The sequence below is a fragment of the Oncorhynchus nerka genome, linkage group LG13 (assembly GCF_034236695.1).
Source record: "Oncorhynchus nerka isolate Pitt River linkage group LG13, Oner_Uvic_2.0, whole genome shotgun sequence".
Taxonomy (NCBI): domain Eukaryota; kingdom Metazoa; phylum Chordata; class Actinopteri; order Salmoniformes; family Salmonidae; genus Oncorhynchus; species Oncorhynchus nerka.
This window is the reverse complement of record NC_088408.1, coordinates 7,379,491-7,394,796: the sequence shown is the minus strand read 5'-3', so window position 1 is coordinate 7,394,796 and position 15,306 is coordinate 7,379,491. Positions and strand designations below refer to the sequence as shown.

The 15,306-nt window shown below is 42.7% G+C and overlaps 1 protein-coding gene across 1 annotated transcript in view; it reads right to left on the bottom strand.

The window, feature by feature from the left end:
- LOC115127998 (steroid hormone receptor ERR2-like) overlaps positions 1-8,149 on the bottom strand; it is a 106,481-nt gene extending 98,332 nt beyond the window's left edge. The window contains exon 1 of the mRNA XM_065026038.1: positions 7,567-8,149. Coding sequence (XP_064882110.1) covers positions 7,567-7,610 — 44 coding nt within the window. The 5' untranslated portion in view covers positions 7,611-8,149. The remainder of the gene's footprint in view (positions 1-7,566) is intronic.
- Positions 8,150-15,306: the final 7,157 nt, after the last annotated feature.

Sequence of the window (15,306 nt, the reverse complement as noted above, 5' to 3'; positions counted from 1 at the left end):
CAACAGACACTATTTTTTATTTAACTAAGCAAGTTAGTTAAGAACAAATTCTTATTTACAATGACGGCCTACCAGGGAGCAGTGGGTTAACTGCCCTGTTCAGGGGCAGAACGACAGATTTGTTTTTATCTTGTCAGCTCAGGGATTCAATCCAGCAACCTTTCAATTTCTAGCCCAACACTCTAACCACTAGGCTACCTGCCGCCACAAACAAATGTCCTGTCCATGCCATGTACTATTGTTGACATATCTAATTCTGCTGCAACAAACGGGGACAGAGGCCGTGGATTAGGTTTTGTCCCACAACAAACAGGGACAGAGGCCAGGGATTAGGTTTTGTCCCACAACAAACAGGGACAGAGGCCTGGGATTAGGTTTTGTCCCACAACAAACAGGGACAGAGGCCGTGGATTAGGTTTTGTCCCACAACAAACAGGGACAGAGGCCTGGGATTAGGTTTTGTCCCACAACAAACAGGGACAGAGGCCGTGGATTAGGTTTTGTCCCACAACAAACAGGGACAGAGGCCTGGGATTAGGTTTTGTCCCACAACAAACAGGGACAGAGGCCGTGGATTAGGTTTTGTCCCACAACAAACAGGGACAGAGGCCGTGGATTAGGTTTTGTCCCACAACAAACAGGGACAGAGGCCTGGGATTAGGTATTGTCCCACAACAAACAGGGACAGAGGCCGGGGATTAGGTTTTGTCCCACAACAAACAGGGACAGAGGCCGGGGATTAGGTTTTGTCCCACAACAAACGGGGACAGAGGCCGTGGATTAGGTTTTGTCCCACAACAAACAGGGACAGAGGCCTGGGATTAGGTATTGTCCCACAACAAACAGGGACAGAGGCCGGGGATTAGGTTTTGTCCCACAACAAACGGGGACAGAGGCCGTGGATTAGGTTTTGTCCCACAACAAATAGAAACAGAGGCCGAGGATTAGATATTGTCCCACAACAAACAGGGACAAACTCAATACCACACGTTTGTCTGTCCATCAATCATCCACAAACACATGCACACCTGCCCTCAGTTCGAAGTGGGAGCTTCAGCAGTAGCCGCCCATATTTATGCTAATAGCAACACACTTAACATCACTGTTAGTATGATTCTATAGATTTGCATAACAGAGCATATAAAGTCGTTACATTTTAGGTTGTAAAAATACATGACCAGGTGATCATGTTATTTTTTTTTAAAAAATTATAATTTGAATTATATTTGTACTTTTATGCAGAATTAAATGAAAATGTCTGTCTTACGAGCAGGCTTCTTTTCTAAATGGAATATTAAACAGTCTGTGTTTTTGCAGACTGTAGTATATTGTAGTATTTAGTATAGTGTTTCTGAAGACATTACTGTAGTATTTACTATATTAAACAGGGTACTGTCTGTGTTTTTGCAGACTGTAGTATATTGTAGTATTTAGTATAGTGTTTCTGAAGACATTACTGTAGTATTTACTATATTAAACAGGGTACTGTCTGTGTTTTTGCAGACTGTAGTATATTGTAGTATTTAGTATAGTGTATTAAACAGGGTAGACCAATAGTTATGTTTCTACAACTGCTGAATGAGTTTCACAGCCTTTTATAATTGCAAACTACTGGTAAAGCCAAGAAATAAAAGCTGATCTGTGACAATTGCAACCAAAGTACACTCCAAACCAGGTAAATCATACACACAACATAAACTGTTAAGCCACAATTGATTTTCAGTGGTTTCATTAAACGAAGAGCAAACAGGTGTAGGAGTCGTAAGGACTGTGTAACACAGAGGTACATTGTAATCACTCACTTAGCTACCTACAGTAATCCGATTATGCATTACGTTGTGGTCTAACAAACTGACAGCTTTAGTACTGAAGCTAAATTACTTTTTTTAAATTTATTTTTTACAAACTTAATAAACACGTGATCAAAAAGTTCATCAAGAGTTCAACCGTTCATTTCAGCAATAAAGTATGTATAAAATATAAAGTATTTAAAGTATAGATATAGTGTATACAAATGTTGTGGTGTAGCCTGTTCATATATGTTAAGTAAAAGGACTTTCTCTTCGAATATGGATAAAACTGTTCTGAAAAAGATAAATCATTACGGTGTTTAAACGATAGTAAATAACCAAGTATCTACGAGGTGTCATCAAGGCAAAGGGTGGCTAATATAAAATATATTTGGATGGATATTACTTTTTTTGGTTACTACATGACTCCATATGTGTTATTTCTTCATAGTTTTGATGTCTTCACTATTATTTTACAATGTAGAAAATAGTAATAATAAAAAATTGTCCAAACATTGGTACTGGTACTGTATATATGAAGAGTTTATTTCCAAAACGCTATATATATATTATTCAGAAATAATTGCTAAACATTTAGTTATTTGTTACATTTGATAGTGTAAAACCTAGCAGTACTGCTTATTTCTCTGAGAGGGAGGCGGATATATGACAAAAATATGATTATTTGACTCTCTGAATAGAAACCACCAGGTGATAAGATTTGACACAAATATATGTTGTGTATTTTTGAACAAACCCCATGCCATGATTAGATGATTAGATAAACACAACAATCTCTTTCAGAATTTCTTTAAACAATAAAAGCTAATTTACCAACATTTCTGAAAATGGATATATAGCAGTTTGGAATTAAATAAAACTATATATATATATATATATATATATATATATATTACTTGATTGTTTCTTTTCAGAGAGATAAATAATCATATTTTTGTCATATATCTGCCTCCCTCAGAGAAATACGCAGTATTGTTACGTTTTACACTGTCAAATGTAACAAATAACTAAATGTTTAGCAATTATTGATGATGAAAAAAATACAAAAATATTTATAGCGTTTCGGAAATAAACTCTTCATATATACAGTACCAGTCAAAAGTTTGGACACACCTACTCATTCAAGAGGTTTTCTTTATTTGAAAATATATATTTATATTCTTAATTTATTCTGAATGTATTTTATTATTTTAAAAAAAATTCTACAACGTACACAGTTTCAGTGTCAGTATGTCTTTGTAAAGCAGGTAGAGGGGAAAACAGACAGGGTCTGAGTCACTACAGTCTAACTACAGTATCCTGGAAAGTGTTCTCTGGATGCCATGACTACGGAGAGGTTTCTTCCTAGCCACCGTGCTTCTGTATCTGCACTGCTTGCTGTTTAGGGAGTGTTTTTTAGACGGGGTTTCTCTATAAGCACTTTGTGACATCAGCTGGTGTAAAAAAAGGGCTTTATAAAATACATTTGATTGATTATACTGAAGCTGCTCCTCTCCAGAACGAATGACTTCAATGAGTTAAATGGAAAAGCATCTCTAGACATGTAAAGGTTATTATTAGCTATATAGATCATTTGTTTCAGACATGTCTAGGTTATCATTAGTTATATAGATCATTTGTTTCAGGCATGTCTAGGTTATCATTAGTTATAATCTGTTTCAGACATGTATAGGTTATCATTAGTTATAAACTGTTTCAGACATGTCTAGGTTATCATTAGTTATATAGATCATTTGTTTCAGGCATGTAAAGGTTATCATTAGTTATATAGATCATTTGTTTCAGGCATGTCTAGGTTATCATTAGTTATATAGATCATTTGTTTCAGACATGTCTAGGTTATCATTAGTTATATAGATCATTTGTTTCAGACATGTCTAGGTTATCATTAGTTATATAGATCATTTGTTTCAGGCATGTAAAGGTTATCATTAGTTATAATCTGTTTCAGACATGTCTAGGTTATCATTAGTTATATAGATAATCTGTTTCAGACATGTCTAGGTTATCATTAGTTATATAGATAATTTGTTTCAGACATGTAAAGGTTATCATTAGTTATATAGATAATCTGTTTCAGACATGTCTAGGTTATCATTAGTTATAATCTGTTTCAGACATGTCTAGGTTATCATTAGTTATATAGATAATCTGTTTCAGACATGTCTAGGTTATCATTAGTTATAATCTGTTTCAGACATGTCTAGGTTATCATTAGTTATATAGATAATCTGTTTCAGACATGTCTAGGTTATCATTAGTTATATAGATAATTTGTTTCAGACATGTAAAGGTTATCATTAGTTAGGTTATCATTAGTTATATAGATAATCTGTTTCAGACATGTCTAGGTTATCATTAGTTATAAACTGTTTCAGACATGTCTAGGTTATCATTAGTTATAATCTGTTTCAGACATGTCTAGGTTATCATTAGTTATATAGATAATCTGTTTCAGACATGTCTAGGTTATCATTAGTTATAATCTGTTTCAGACATGTCTAGGTTATCATTAGTTATATAGATCATTTGTTTCAGACATGTCTAGGTTATCATTAGTTATATAGATAATCTGTTTCAGACATGTCTAGGTTATCATTAGTTATATAGATAATTTGTTTCAGACATGTCTAGGTTATCATTAGTTATATAGATAATCTGTTTCAGACATGTCTAGGTTATCATTAGTTATATAGATCATTTGTTTCAGACATGTCTAGGTTATCTAGGTTATCATTAGTTAGGTTATAGATAATCTGTTTCAGACATGTCTAGGTTATCATTAGTTATATAGATCATTTGTTTCAGACATGTCTAGGTTATCATTAGTTATATAGATAATCTGTTTGACATTTCAGTTATCATGTATAATCTGTTTCAGGTTATCATTAGTTATAATATGTTTCAGACATGTCTAGGTTATCATTAGTTATATAGATAATCTGTTTCAGACATGTCTAGGTTATCATTAGTTATATAGATAATTTGTTTCAGACATGTCTAGGTTATCATTAGTTATAATCTGTTTCAGACATGTAAAGGTTATCATTAGTTATATAGATAATTTGTTTCAGACATGTCTAGGTTATCATTAGTTATATAGATAATCTGTTTCAGACATGTCTAGGTTATCATTAGTTATATAGATAATCTGTTTCAGACATGTCTAGGTTATCATTAGTTATATAGATCATTTGTTTCAGACATGTCTAGGTTATCATTAGTTATAAACTGTTTCAGACGTGTCTAGGTTATCATTAGTTATATAGATCATTTGTTTCAGACATGTCTAGGTTATCATTAGTTATATAGATCATTTGTTTCAGGCATGTCTAGGTTATCATTAGTTATAATCTGTTTCAGACATGTCTAGGTTATCATTAGTTATATAGATCATTTGTTTCAGACATGTTTAGGTTATCATTAGTTATAATCTGTTTCAGACATGTTTAGGTTATCATTAGTTATATAGATAATCTGTTTCAGACATGTCTAGGTTATCATTAGTTATATAGATAATCTGTTTCAGACATGTCTAGGTTATCATTAGTTATATAGATAATTTGTTTCAGACATGTCTAGGTTATCATTAGTTATAATCTGTTTCAGATGTCATATCTAGTTATAAACTGTTATCATTAGTTATATAATCTGTTTCAGACATGTCTAGGTTATCATTAGTTATATAGATAATCTGTTTCAGACATGTCTAGGTTATCATTAGTTATAATCTGTTTCAGACATGTCTAGGTTATCATTAGTTATATAGATCATTTGTTTCAGACATGTCTAGGTTATCATTAGTTATAATCTGTTTCAGACATGTCTAGGTTATCATTAGTTATATAGATAATCTGTTTCAGACATGTCTAGGTTATCATTAGTTATAATCTGTTTCAGACATGTCTAGGTTATCATTAGTTATATAGATAATCATTAGTTATATAGATCATTTGTTTCATTAGTTTCAGACATGTCTAGGTTATCATTAGTTATATAGATCATAATCTGTTTCATTAGTTATAAAGGCATGTCTAGGTTATCATTAGTTATATAATCATTTGTTTCAGACATGTCTATGTTATCATTAGTTATTATAATCTGTTTCAGACATGTAAAGGTTATCATTAGTTATATAGATCATTTGTTTCAGACATGTCTAGGTTATCATTAGTTATAATCTGTTTCAGACATGTCTAGGTTATCATTAGTTATATAGATAAACTGTTTCAGACATGTCTAGGTTATCATTAGTTATAAACTGTTTCAGACATGTCTAGGTTATCATTAGTTATATGGATAATCTGCGTGATCTTCTACCACTCCAGTCTGAGTTTATTGTGTTTGTTAATGAGTTATAATTAGTTGTAATGAGTTAAATAAGTCAAATTTAATGGCTTCTCTCTAGACATGCAAAGGTTAGAATGTACTGTACAGTTTGGGATCATCCGTGTCACTTACACAATTTAAATGGTTGACTTTTCTTATTTTCATTTGCTATTTTTTTCCTGCAACATTTTTTATTAATTAACAACTTTAATTAAAATGGAGATAATATTTTTTTTTTTGTTGACAGTTACTCACTAAAGACCAAAATGAAGACCAATTGTTTAACTGTGAAATATAGGAGTGTTATACATGTTATGTTATGTTATGAATTATACATAAAGAAATGTATCTCCAGGACGCCTGACAAATGCTATTGTTTTGATGATTTGAATAAACATTTGCTATAGGACTACATTTCCCAAACTCAGTCCTCGGGACCCCGAGGGTTGCACATTTCGCTTTCTCCTCTAACACTATCAACGGCTTGATAATTAGTTGATTATTTGAATCAGCTGTGTTCCGTGCTAAAGACAAAAAACAACCACAGAGTTTCACGCGAGCTTTGTATTAAACCGCCCTTTTTATTCACATTTTTATGAACATAAAATAATATGAACACAAATTTATCCTGAACCATAACAATATTTATTTCCTATTTACAGTAGACACACTCTTCTGGCACATTAACAATTATACACACACACACACACACACACACACACACAAACGGCGGCAGGGTAGCCTAGTGGTTAGAGCGTTGGACTAGTAACCGAAAGGTTGCAAGTTCGAATCCCCGAGCTGACAAGGTACAAATCTGTCGTTCTGCCCCTGAACAGGCAGTTAACCCACTGTTCCCAGGCCGTCATTGAAAATAAGAATTTGTTCTTAACTGACTTGCCTGGTTAAATAAAGGTAAAATAAAATAAAAATAAAAACGCACACACACACACACCACCACACACATACACATCATTTTACAGTACTTGTGTAGCGGTTTGGTAAAATTGTTTGGTAAAACGGCTGCAGGCAGAGCTGGAAAGTGGTTGTCTGGCTGTCATTCCGGTAATCTAGTGGTCCTAATGAAGAGAGTGGTGGGACGATCGGCCCTGGACTGCCCTCTCCCCAACACCCCTCCTGCCAAGGCTAGCACTCTCAATTGGTTTGGCAGCAAGAATAAATAAATATATACAGCAAATTGTCTCTCTGATAAAACGTACAGAACGTCAGAGCAGAAATATAGAGATAGATAACTTTGTCCACTGTGAGGAAAAAAAGTGATTTAACATTTAATGTCAAAAACTCACTGCTTTCAATTTCTTCAAAACAAAAATAGAGAAACAAAGGGTGAATTGATAATATATATATATATATATATATATAAAAAAGAGAACAAGAGAAAAGAGAGAGAGAAGAGTGCTGCACCTACTGGTCCTGATAACAGATGGGGACACACCGCTCAGAAACATCCATCACAGTCCAGCTTTAGCATTCCAGAAAGAGTCAGTTCATCCTCATCACTTCCTGTGAGCAGTCCGTCAGTCTATCGGCGGTCTCTTCAACACCTCTGTCCTGTCTTGTCCTGCTCCTCACTAGAAAAACACCTCTGGCTCGGCCAAACACACTGCGCTACTCACAGGTACAGTACCGCAGGTTGGGTGTGTATGTGTTTGAGTGTCAGAGGAGGAAGACAGAGAGAGGAAACAGAGAGAGAGAGAGAGAGAGAGAGAGAGAGAGAGAGAGAGAGAAAGAGAGAGAGAAAGAAAGAAAGACAGAAAGAAAGACAGAAAGAAAGAAAGAAAGAAAGGAGAGAGAGAGAGAAAGAGAGAAAGAGGAAGAAAGGAGAGAAACAGAGAGAGAGAGACAGAGAGAGAGAGGAAACAGAGAGAGAGAGAGACAGATGGTGGGGAAGAACGAGTGCAAATGACAGATGAGAAGAAAAGGTACAACAGGAATACGGAGAGAGAGGTGGGTAGAGAGAGAGAGAGATGGGTAGAGAGAGCAACAGTGAGAGTGTGAGAGCGCAGCGCAATAAGACTGAGGTAGTCAATGAGAAAGTCTCCATAACAGGGACAGAGGCTCTTTAAGACAGGGGGGTAGAGAACAGCTGCTGTTGGCTGGCTGGCTGGGAGGGGGCCGGCCTTACAGCGGCCAAGGGGGTTGGCAATTGACGACAGGGGGAGGGGCTAACCGAGTCCAGCAATTCACAAGGGTGTGTGTGTACAGTAGCTGTGAAACACGCAAATACACACACACACACACACACACACACACACACACACACACACACACACACACACACACACACACACACACACACACACACACACACACACACACACACACCCTACATCCATGAAGACTACACGCTATCTTTATAAGTGCCAATTATTTACTTTAATTAGTTTAAACCAATTCAATGTCAGATAAAGGAGAGAATATAGGGATCTCCTCCCCCTTCTGGCCCTCCCCCTTCTGCCCCTCCCCCTTCTGACACTGAACACAACAACCTGCAAAAACAAGTGTTCTTTTTCACAATATTATTCTTACATATTTAGAATAGGATTACAGATCGTATCGAATGATATGTGAATAAGGATGATTGAGAAAGTTACAGCCAAATTAAAACCTTATTCCCCCAAGACATGCTCTCATCATCACAATAACAGGGGAGGGTAGCATATTCTTTGTGATATTTGTGCATCTGTAACTTTCTCTCTCTCATCATTTATCCACGATTCATTCAAGACTATCCCTAATCATGGTAACGTCCACATTAATGTAAGAAGTGTTTAGAAAACATATTATATTCTTATTTACGATAAAACTTTTGTCCAAAATGACACAATACATGATTGACCATTTCATCACTATTGGGCACAAAATAGTCTGTAAAACACAACCAAAACAAACAGCAAATGTATCCAACAAGTGTATGGAGTCACAAGTCAGACGTAACCATTGTGTGCTATGAATATATATATATAATAAACACATCGATTTTTGGTCCCCTAAAATGGAGGAGGGCATGTACAAAACAGTGCTGTAATTTCTAAATGGTTCGTGGATGAAAATACCCTCAAATTAGAGCTAATAGTCTGCGCTTTAACCTCGTGGTCATTGTATCATTTTAAATCTAAAGTGCTGGAGAACAGAGCCAAAATAAGTAAGAAATGCTTCACTGTCCCAAATAATGACCGAGGACACTGTATATCAGAACAACCTGGACTCAGAGTTGTTATTAATTAACACTTTACATGGGGGAAAAAAAAGTAGACAGTTACTGTCTGAAGACCATAAAAAACAATTGTTTAACTGTTAAATATACACTACGTATACAAAAGTATGTGGACACACCTTCAAATGAGTGGATTCGGCTATTTCACCCACAACCGTTGCTGCCAGGTGTATGAAATCGAGCAGCCATGCAATCTCCAGAGATAAACACTAGCAGTAGAATTGGAGCGGGTCGAGAGTTTGAAGTTCCTTGGTGTCCACATCACCAACAAACTATCATGGTCCAAACACACCAAGACAGTTGTGAAGAGGGCACGACACAGTACATCACTGGGGAAAAAGCTTCCTGACATCCAGGACTTATATACAGTGGGGAGAACAAGTATTTGATACACTGCCGATTTTGCAGGTTTTCCTATTTACAAAGCATGTAGAGGTCTGTCATTTTTTTTATCATAGGTACACTTCAACTGTGAGAGACGGAATCTAAAACAAAAATCCAGAAAATCACATTGTATGATTTTTTAAGTAATTAATTTGCATGACCTGAAGAGAGCTGGGACCACAGTCTCAAAGAAAACCATTAGTAATAGGCGGTGTCAGAGGAAGCCCCAAAAAATTGTCAAAGACTCCAGTCGCCCAAGTCATAGACTGTTCTCTCTGCTACCGCACGGCAAGTGGTACCGGAGCATCAAGTCTAGGACCAAAAGGCTCCTTCACAGCTTCTACCCCCCAAGCCATAAGACTACTGAACAATTAATCAAATGACCACCGGACTATTCACATTGAACCCCTCCCCCTTGTTTTTACACTGCTGCTACTCGCTGTCTATTATCTATGCATAGTCACTTTACAAATTACCTCGACTAACCTCTACCTGTATATAGCCTTGTAAATCCCGGAGACTCCAATTAAGGGGAATGATATGTTACATTTCTTTTGGTATGTATAAATATTATATAATTTGTGGATGTCCATCATCCATTTCTTATTATATGTTAAAAATGTCAATATGTATGATATGTTACAAATTCCAATTTGTTGTTGCTGACTTTAGCTAGTTTGGCTATGTCGCTAACGCTAACTTTAGCTCGGTGGCTAACATTAGCTAGGCTAGGGTTTGAGGTTATGATTAATGTTAGGGTTAGGGTAAGGGTCAGCTAACATGCTAAGTAGTTGCAAAGTAGCTAAAAAGTAGTATGTAGTTGTAAAGCTGCTGACTAGCTAATGTTGTCCATGATAAGATTCAAGCACACAACTTTTTGGTTGCTAGAAATGTGGTTATACACCCATCCATCCAGCCCGAACAACCACCCTACTTTCGTAACCTTCTGTCTTATGTAGCTATACCAAACGTAACATATGTTATGTTCCCCAGCAAGAAAGCCTAAACTTGTCGCTCAAACAGAAAGGAGAACTAATAAAGAGTCACCGATAACAACCAAAACGAAACAGGTTTAGGAGGGGTTTAGGAGGGGTTTTGAAAGACACTCCAGGGGGGTGTACACTGAAAGTTGACTAGCAACAACAACGGGGACCTAAAAAACACCCACCATGAGTGCCCACTAAATTAGCCCAAGAAGAGGCAAGCAAATGAAAAACCCACACCAAACTTAAAGACAGGAAGCAAATCGAAAAATGGAGCAAAATGAAAACAGGGAAGATCAGTTAAAAGGATTGTTCTTATAGAAATCAAATAGGGCCAACTAAAGGTGTTATCGGTCAACAACTGGAGTACTGGGTTAGCCACTCTTAAATATCACCTGGGCTAGCCACTCTTAAATATCACCTGGGCTAGCCACTCTTAAATATCACCTGGGCTAGCCACTCTTAAATATCACCTGGGCTAGCCACTCTTAAATATCACCTGGGCTATCACAGTAAGGTGAAGGAAAAAAGTTTGTCCGGAGAAGACAAGGTGAGCGTTACCATCAGTCCTGTGTCATGCCAACAGTAAAGCATCCTGAGACCATTCATGTGTGGGGTAGCTTCTCAGCCAAGGGAGTGGGCTCACTCACAATTTTGCCTAAGAACACAGCCATGAATAAAGAATGGTACCAACACATCCTCTGAGAGCATCTTCTCCCAACCATCCAGGAACAGTGTGATGACGAACAATGCCTTTTCCAGTATGATTGAGCACCTTGCCATAAGGCAAAAGTGATAACTAAGTGGTTCGGGGAACAAAACATCGATATTTTGGGTCCATGTCCAGGAAACCTCCCAGACCTTAATCCCATTGAGAACTTATGGTCAATCCTCATGAGGCGGGTGGACAAACAAAAACCCACAAAAATGGGCTGCCTTCAGTCAGGATGTGGCCCAGAAGTTAAATGACAGCATGTCAGGGCGGATTGCAGAGGTCTTGAAAAAGATGGGTCAACACTACAAATATTGACTCTTTGCATCAACTTCATGCAATTGTCAATAAAAGCCTTTGACACTTATGAAATACATCTGACAAAAATATCTAAAGACACTGAAGCAGCAAACTTTGTGAAAATCAATATTTGTGTAATTCTCAAAACTTTTGGCCACGACTGTACAGGTGTAAGACATACTGCCTAACATGGTGGCACCAAACGGTGCGCCCCACATGCTAGCCTGCTAACCTCTAACCTCGAAATATAGATGGAATAACCAAAGCCTGTAACACAAATCATACCAATTTGCATGTCCCCGATTTACCTTTACTATGTTATGTCTTGTCTATGAGACCAGGCTGATGGGCAACATCCAATATTACAGAACATATTTTGGCCATGACTGTGCAGCTCTGCTTAAAGGGCTCAACAGCAGCTTATAGGGGTCAAAATCATTCTTGTACGCTTTTATCTCCCCTCTCATACAGCAAGCGTTTTACAGATCCCCCCAACTCCAAAAGAATGACAACTATCCCATACCACATTTCACAGTCCCCCTGCGATACAAGGATATCCTCTTACGTGTCTATGAAATCGAGAGTAAAAACAAGCAGACAAGCAGGCGGGAGGGAGGGAGGGAGGTAGGGAGGGAGGTAGGTAGGGAGGGAGGGAGGCAGGGAGGTAGGGAGGGAGAGAGGGAGGGAGGAGGGAGGGAGGGAGGGAGGCAGGGGAGGGAGGGAGGGAGGGAGGGAGGAGGGAGGGAGGTAGGGAGGTAGGGAGGGAGGGAGGGAGGGAGGGAGGTAGGTAGGTAGGTAGGGAGGAGGGAGGGAGGGAGGTAGGTAGGTAGGTAGGTAGGTAGGGAGGGAGGGAGGTAGGAGAGGAGAGAGGGAGGTAGGTAGGGAGGGAGGGAGGTAGGGAGGGAGGGAGCGAGGTAGGTAGGGAGGGAGGTAGGGAGGTAGGTAGGGAGGGAGGTAGGGAGGAGGTAGGGAGGAGGAGGGAGGGAGCGAGGGAGGTAGGTAGGGAGGGAGGTAGGGAGGTAGGTAGGGAGGGGAGGGAGGTAGGGAGGAGGGAGGGAGGTAGGGAGGGAGGGAGGGAGGGAGGGAGGAGGGAGGGAGGGAGGTAGGGAGGGAGGAGGTAGGGAGGTAGGTAGGGAGGAGGTAGGGAGGTAGGTAGGGAGGTAGGGAGGGAGGGAGGTAGGTAGGGAGGGAGGTAGGGAGGTAGGTAGGGAGGGAGGGAGGTAGGGAGGAGGGAGGGAGGAAGGAAGGAGGGAGGGAGGGAGGGAGGGAGGGAGGGGGGGAGGGAGGGAGGGAGGGAGGTAGGTAGGGAGGGAGGGAGGGAGGTAGGGAGGGAGGTAGGGAGGGAGGGAGAGGGTAGGGAGGGAGGGAGGGAGGGAGGGAGGGAGGGAGGGAGGTAGGGAGGGAGGGAGGGAGGGAGGTAGGGAGGGAGGGAGGAGATAGGTAGGGAGAAGGGAGGGAGGAGGGAGGGAGGGAGGGAGGGAGGGAGTAGGAGGTAGGTAGGGGGAGGGAGGTAGGGGGAGGGAGGAGGGAGGGAGGAGGGAGGGAGGAGGGAGGGAGGGAGGGAGGGAGGTAGGGAGGGAGGGAGGGAGGGAGGGAGGGAGGGAGGAGGGAGGGAGGGAGGAGGGAGGGAGGGAGGGAGGGAGGTAGGAGGTAGGTAGGGAGGAGGGAGGAGGGAGGTAGGGAGGGAGGGAGGGAGGTAGGTAGGGAGGGAGGGAGGGAGGTAGGGAGGGAGGGAGGAGGTAGGGAGGGAGGAGGTAGGAGGGAGGGAGGTAGGGAGGTAGGGAGGGAGGGAGGTAGGGAGGTAGGGAGGGAGGGAGGGAGGTAGGGAGGGAGGTAGGGAGGTAGGGAGGGAGGAGGTAGGGAGGGAGGTAGGGAGGGAGGGAGGGAGGTAGGTAGGGAGGGAGGTAGGGAGGTAGGGAGGGAGGGAGGGAGGAGGTAGGGAGGTAGGGAGGTAGGTAGGGAGGAGGGAGGTAGGTAGGGAGGGAGGGAGGAGGGAGGAGGTAGGTAGGGAGGGAGGGAGGAGGGAGGGAGGAGGGAGGAGGGAGGAGGAGGAGGAGGAGGTAGGGAGGGATGGAGGGAGGAGGGAGGAGGAGGTAGGGAGGGAGGGAGGGAGGGAGGAGGTAGGTAGGAGGGAGGGAGGTAGGTAGGGAGGGAGGGAGGAGGGAGGGAGGGAGGGAGGAGGGAGGGAGGTAGGGAGGGAGGTAGGGAGGTAGGTAGGGAGGGAGGTAGGGAGGTAGGTAGGGAGGTAGGGAGGGAGGGAGGGAGGAGGTAGGTAGGGAGGGGAGGAGGGAGGTAGGTAGGGAGGGAGGAGGGAGGTAGGGAGGAGGGAGGGAGGAAGGAAGGGAGGGAGGGAGGGAGGAGGAGGGAGGGAGGGAGGGAGGGAGGGAGGGAGGGAGGGAGGGAGGGAGGTAGGGAGAGGAGGGAGGGAGGGAGGTAGGGGGAGGGAGGTAGGGGGAGGGAGGGAGGGAGGTAGGTAGGGAGGGAGGGAGGGAGGGAGGGAGGAGGTAGGGAGGGAGGGAGGGAGATAGGTAGGGAGAAGGGAGGGAAGGAGGGAGGTAGGGAGGGGAGGAGGGAGGGAGGTAGGGAGGGAGGGAGGAGGGAGGTAGGGAGGAGGGAGGGAGGGAGGTAGGAGGGAGGGAGGGAGGGAGGGAGGGAGGGAGGTAGGAGGGAGGGAGGTAGGGAGGGAGGGAGGGAGGTAGGGAGGTAGGTAGGGAGGGAGAGAGGGAGGTAGGGAGGGAGGGAGGGAGGTAGGTAGGGAGGGAGGGAGGGAGGTAGGGGAGGTAGGGAGGGAGGGAGGGAGGTAGGGAGGAGGGAGGGAGGGAGGTAGGTAGGGAGGGAGGTAGGGAGGGAGGGGGAGGGAGGGAGGTAGGGAGGGAGGGAGGGAGGTAGGTAGGTAGGGAGGGAGGGAGGGAGGAGGGAGGGAGGGAGGGAGGTAGGGAGGGAGGGAGGGAGGGAGGGAGGGAGGGGGAGGGAGGGAGGGGGAGGTAGGAGGGAGGGAGGGAGGTAGGTAGGTAGGTAGGGGGAGGTAGGTAGGTAGGTAGGGGGAGGGAGGGAGGGAGGAGGTAGGGAGGGGGGAGGGAGGGAGGTAGGTAGGGAGGTAGGGGGAGGTAGGGAGGGAGGGAGGTAGGGAGGGAGGGAGGGAGGTAGGGAGGAGGGAGGGAGGGAGGAGGGAGGGAGGTAGGAGGAGGGGAGGGGAGGGAGGAGGGAGGGAGGGAGGAGGGAGGTAGGGAGGGAGGGAGGGAGGAGGAGGAGGAGGGAGGGGAGGAGGTAGGAGGGAGGAGGGAGGTAGGGAGGGAGGAGGTAGGGAGGAGGTAGGGAGGGAGGTAGGTAGGGAGGGAGGGAGGGAGGGAGGTAGGGGGAGGGAGGAGGGAGGTAGGGAGGTAGGTAGGTAGGGAGGGAGGTAGGTAGGTAGGGAGGGAGGGGAGGAGGGAGGTAGGGAGGGAGGTAGGGAGGGAGGGAGGGAGGGAGGGAGGTAGGTAGGGAGGGGAGAGGTAGGGGGAGGGAGGGAGGGAGGTAGGGAGGGAGGGAGGTAGGTAGGGAGGGAGGGAGGGA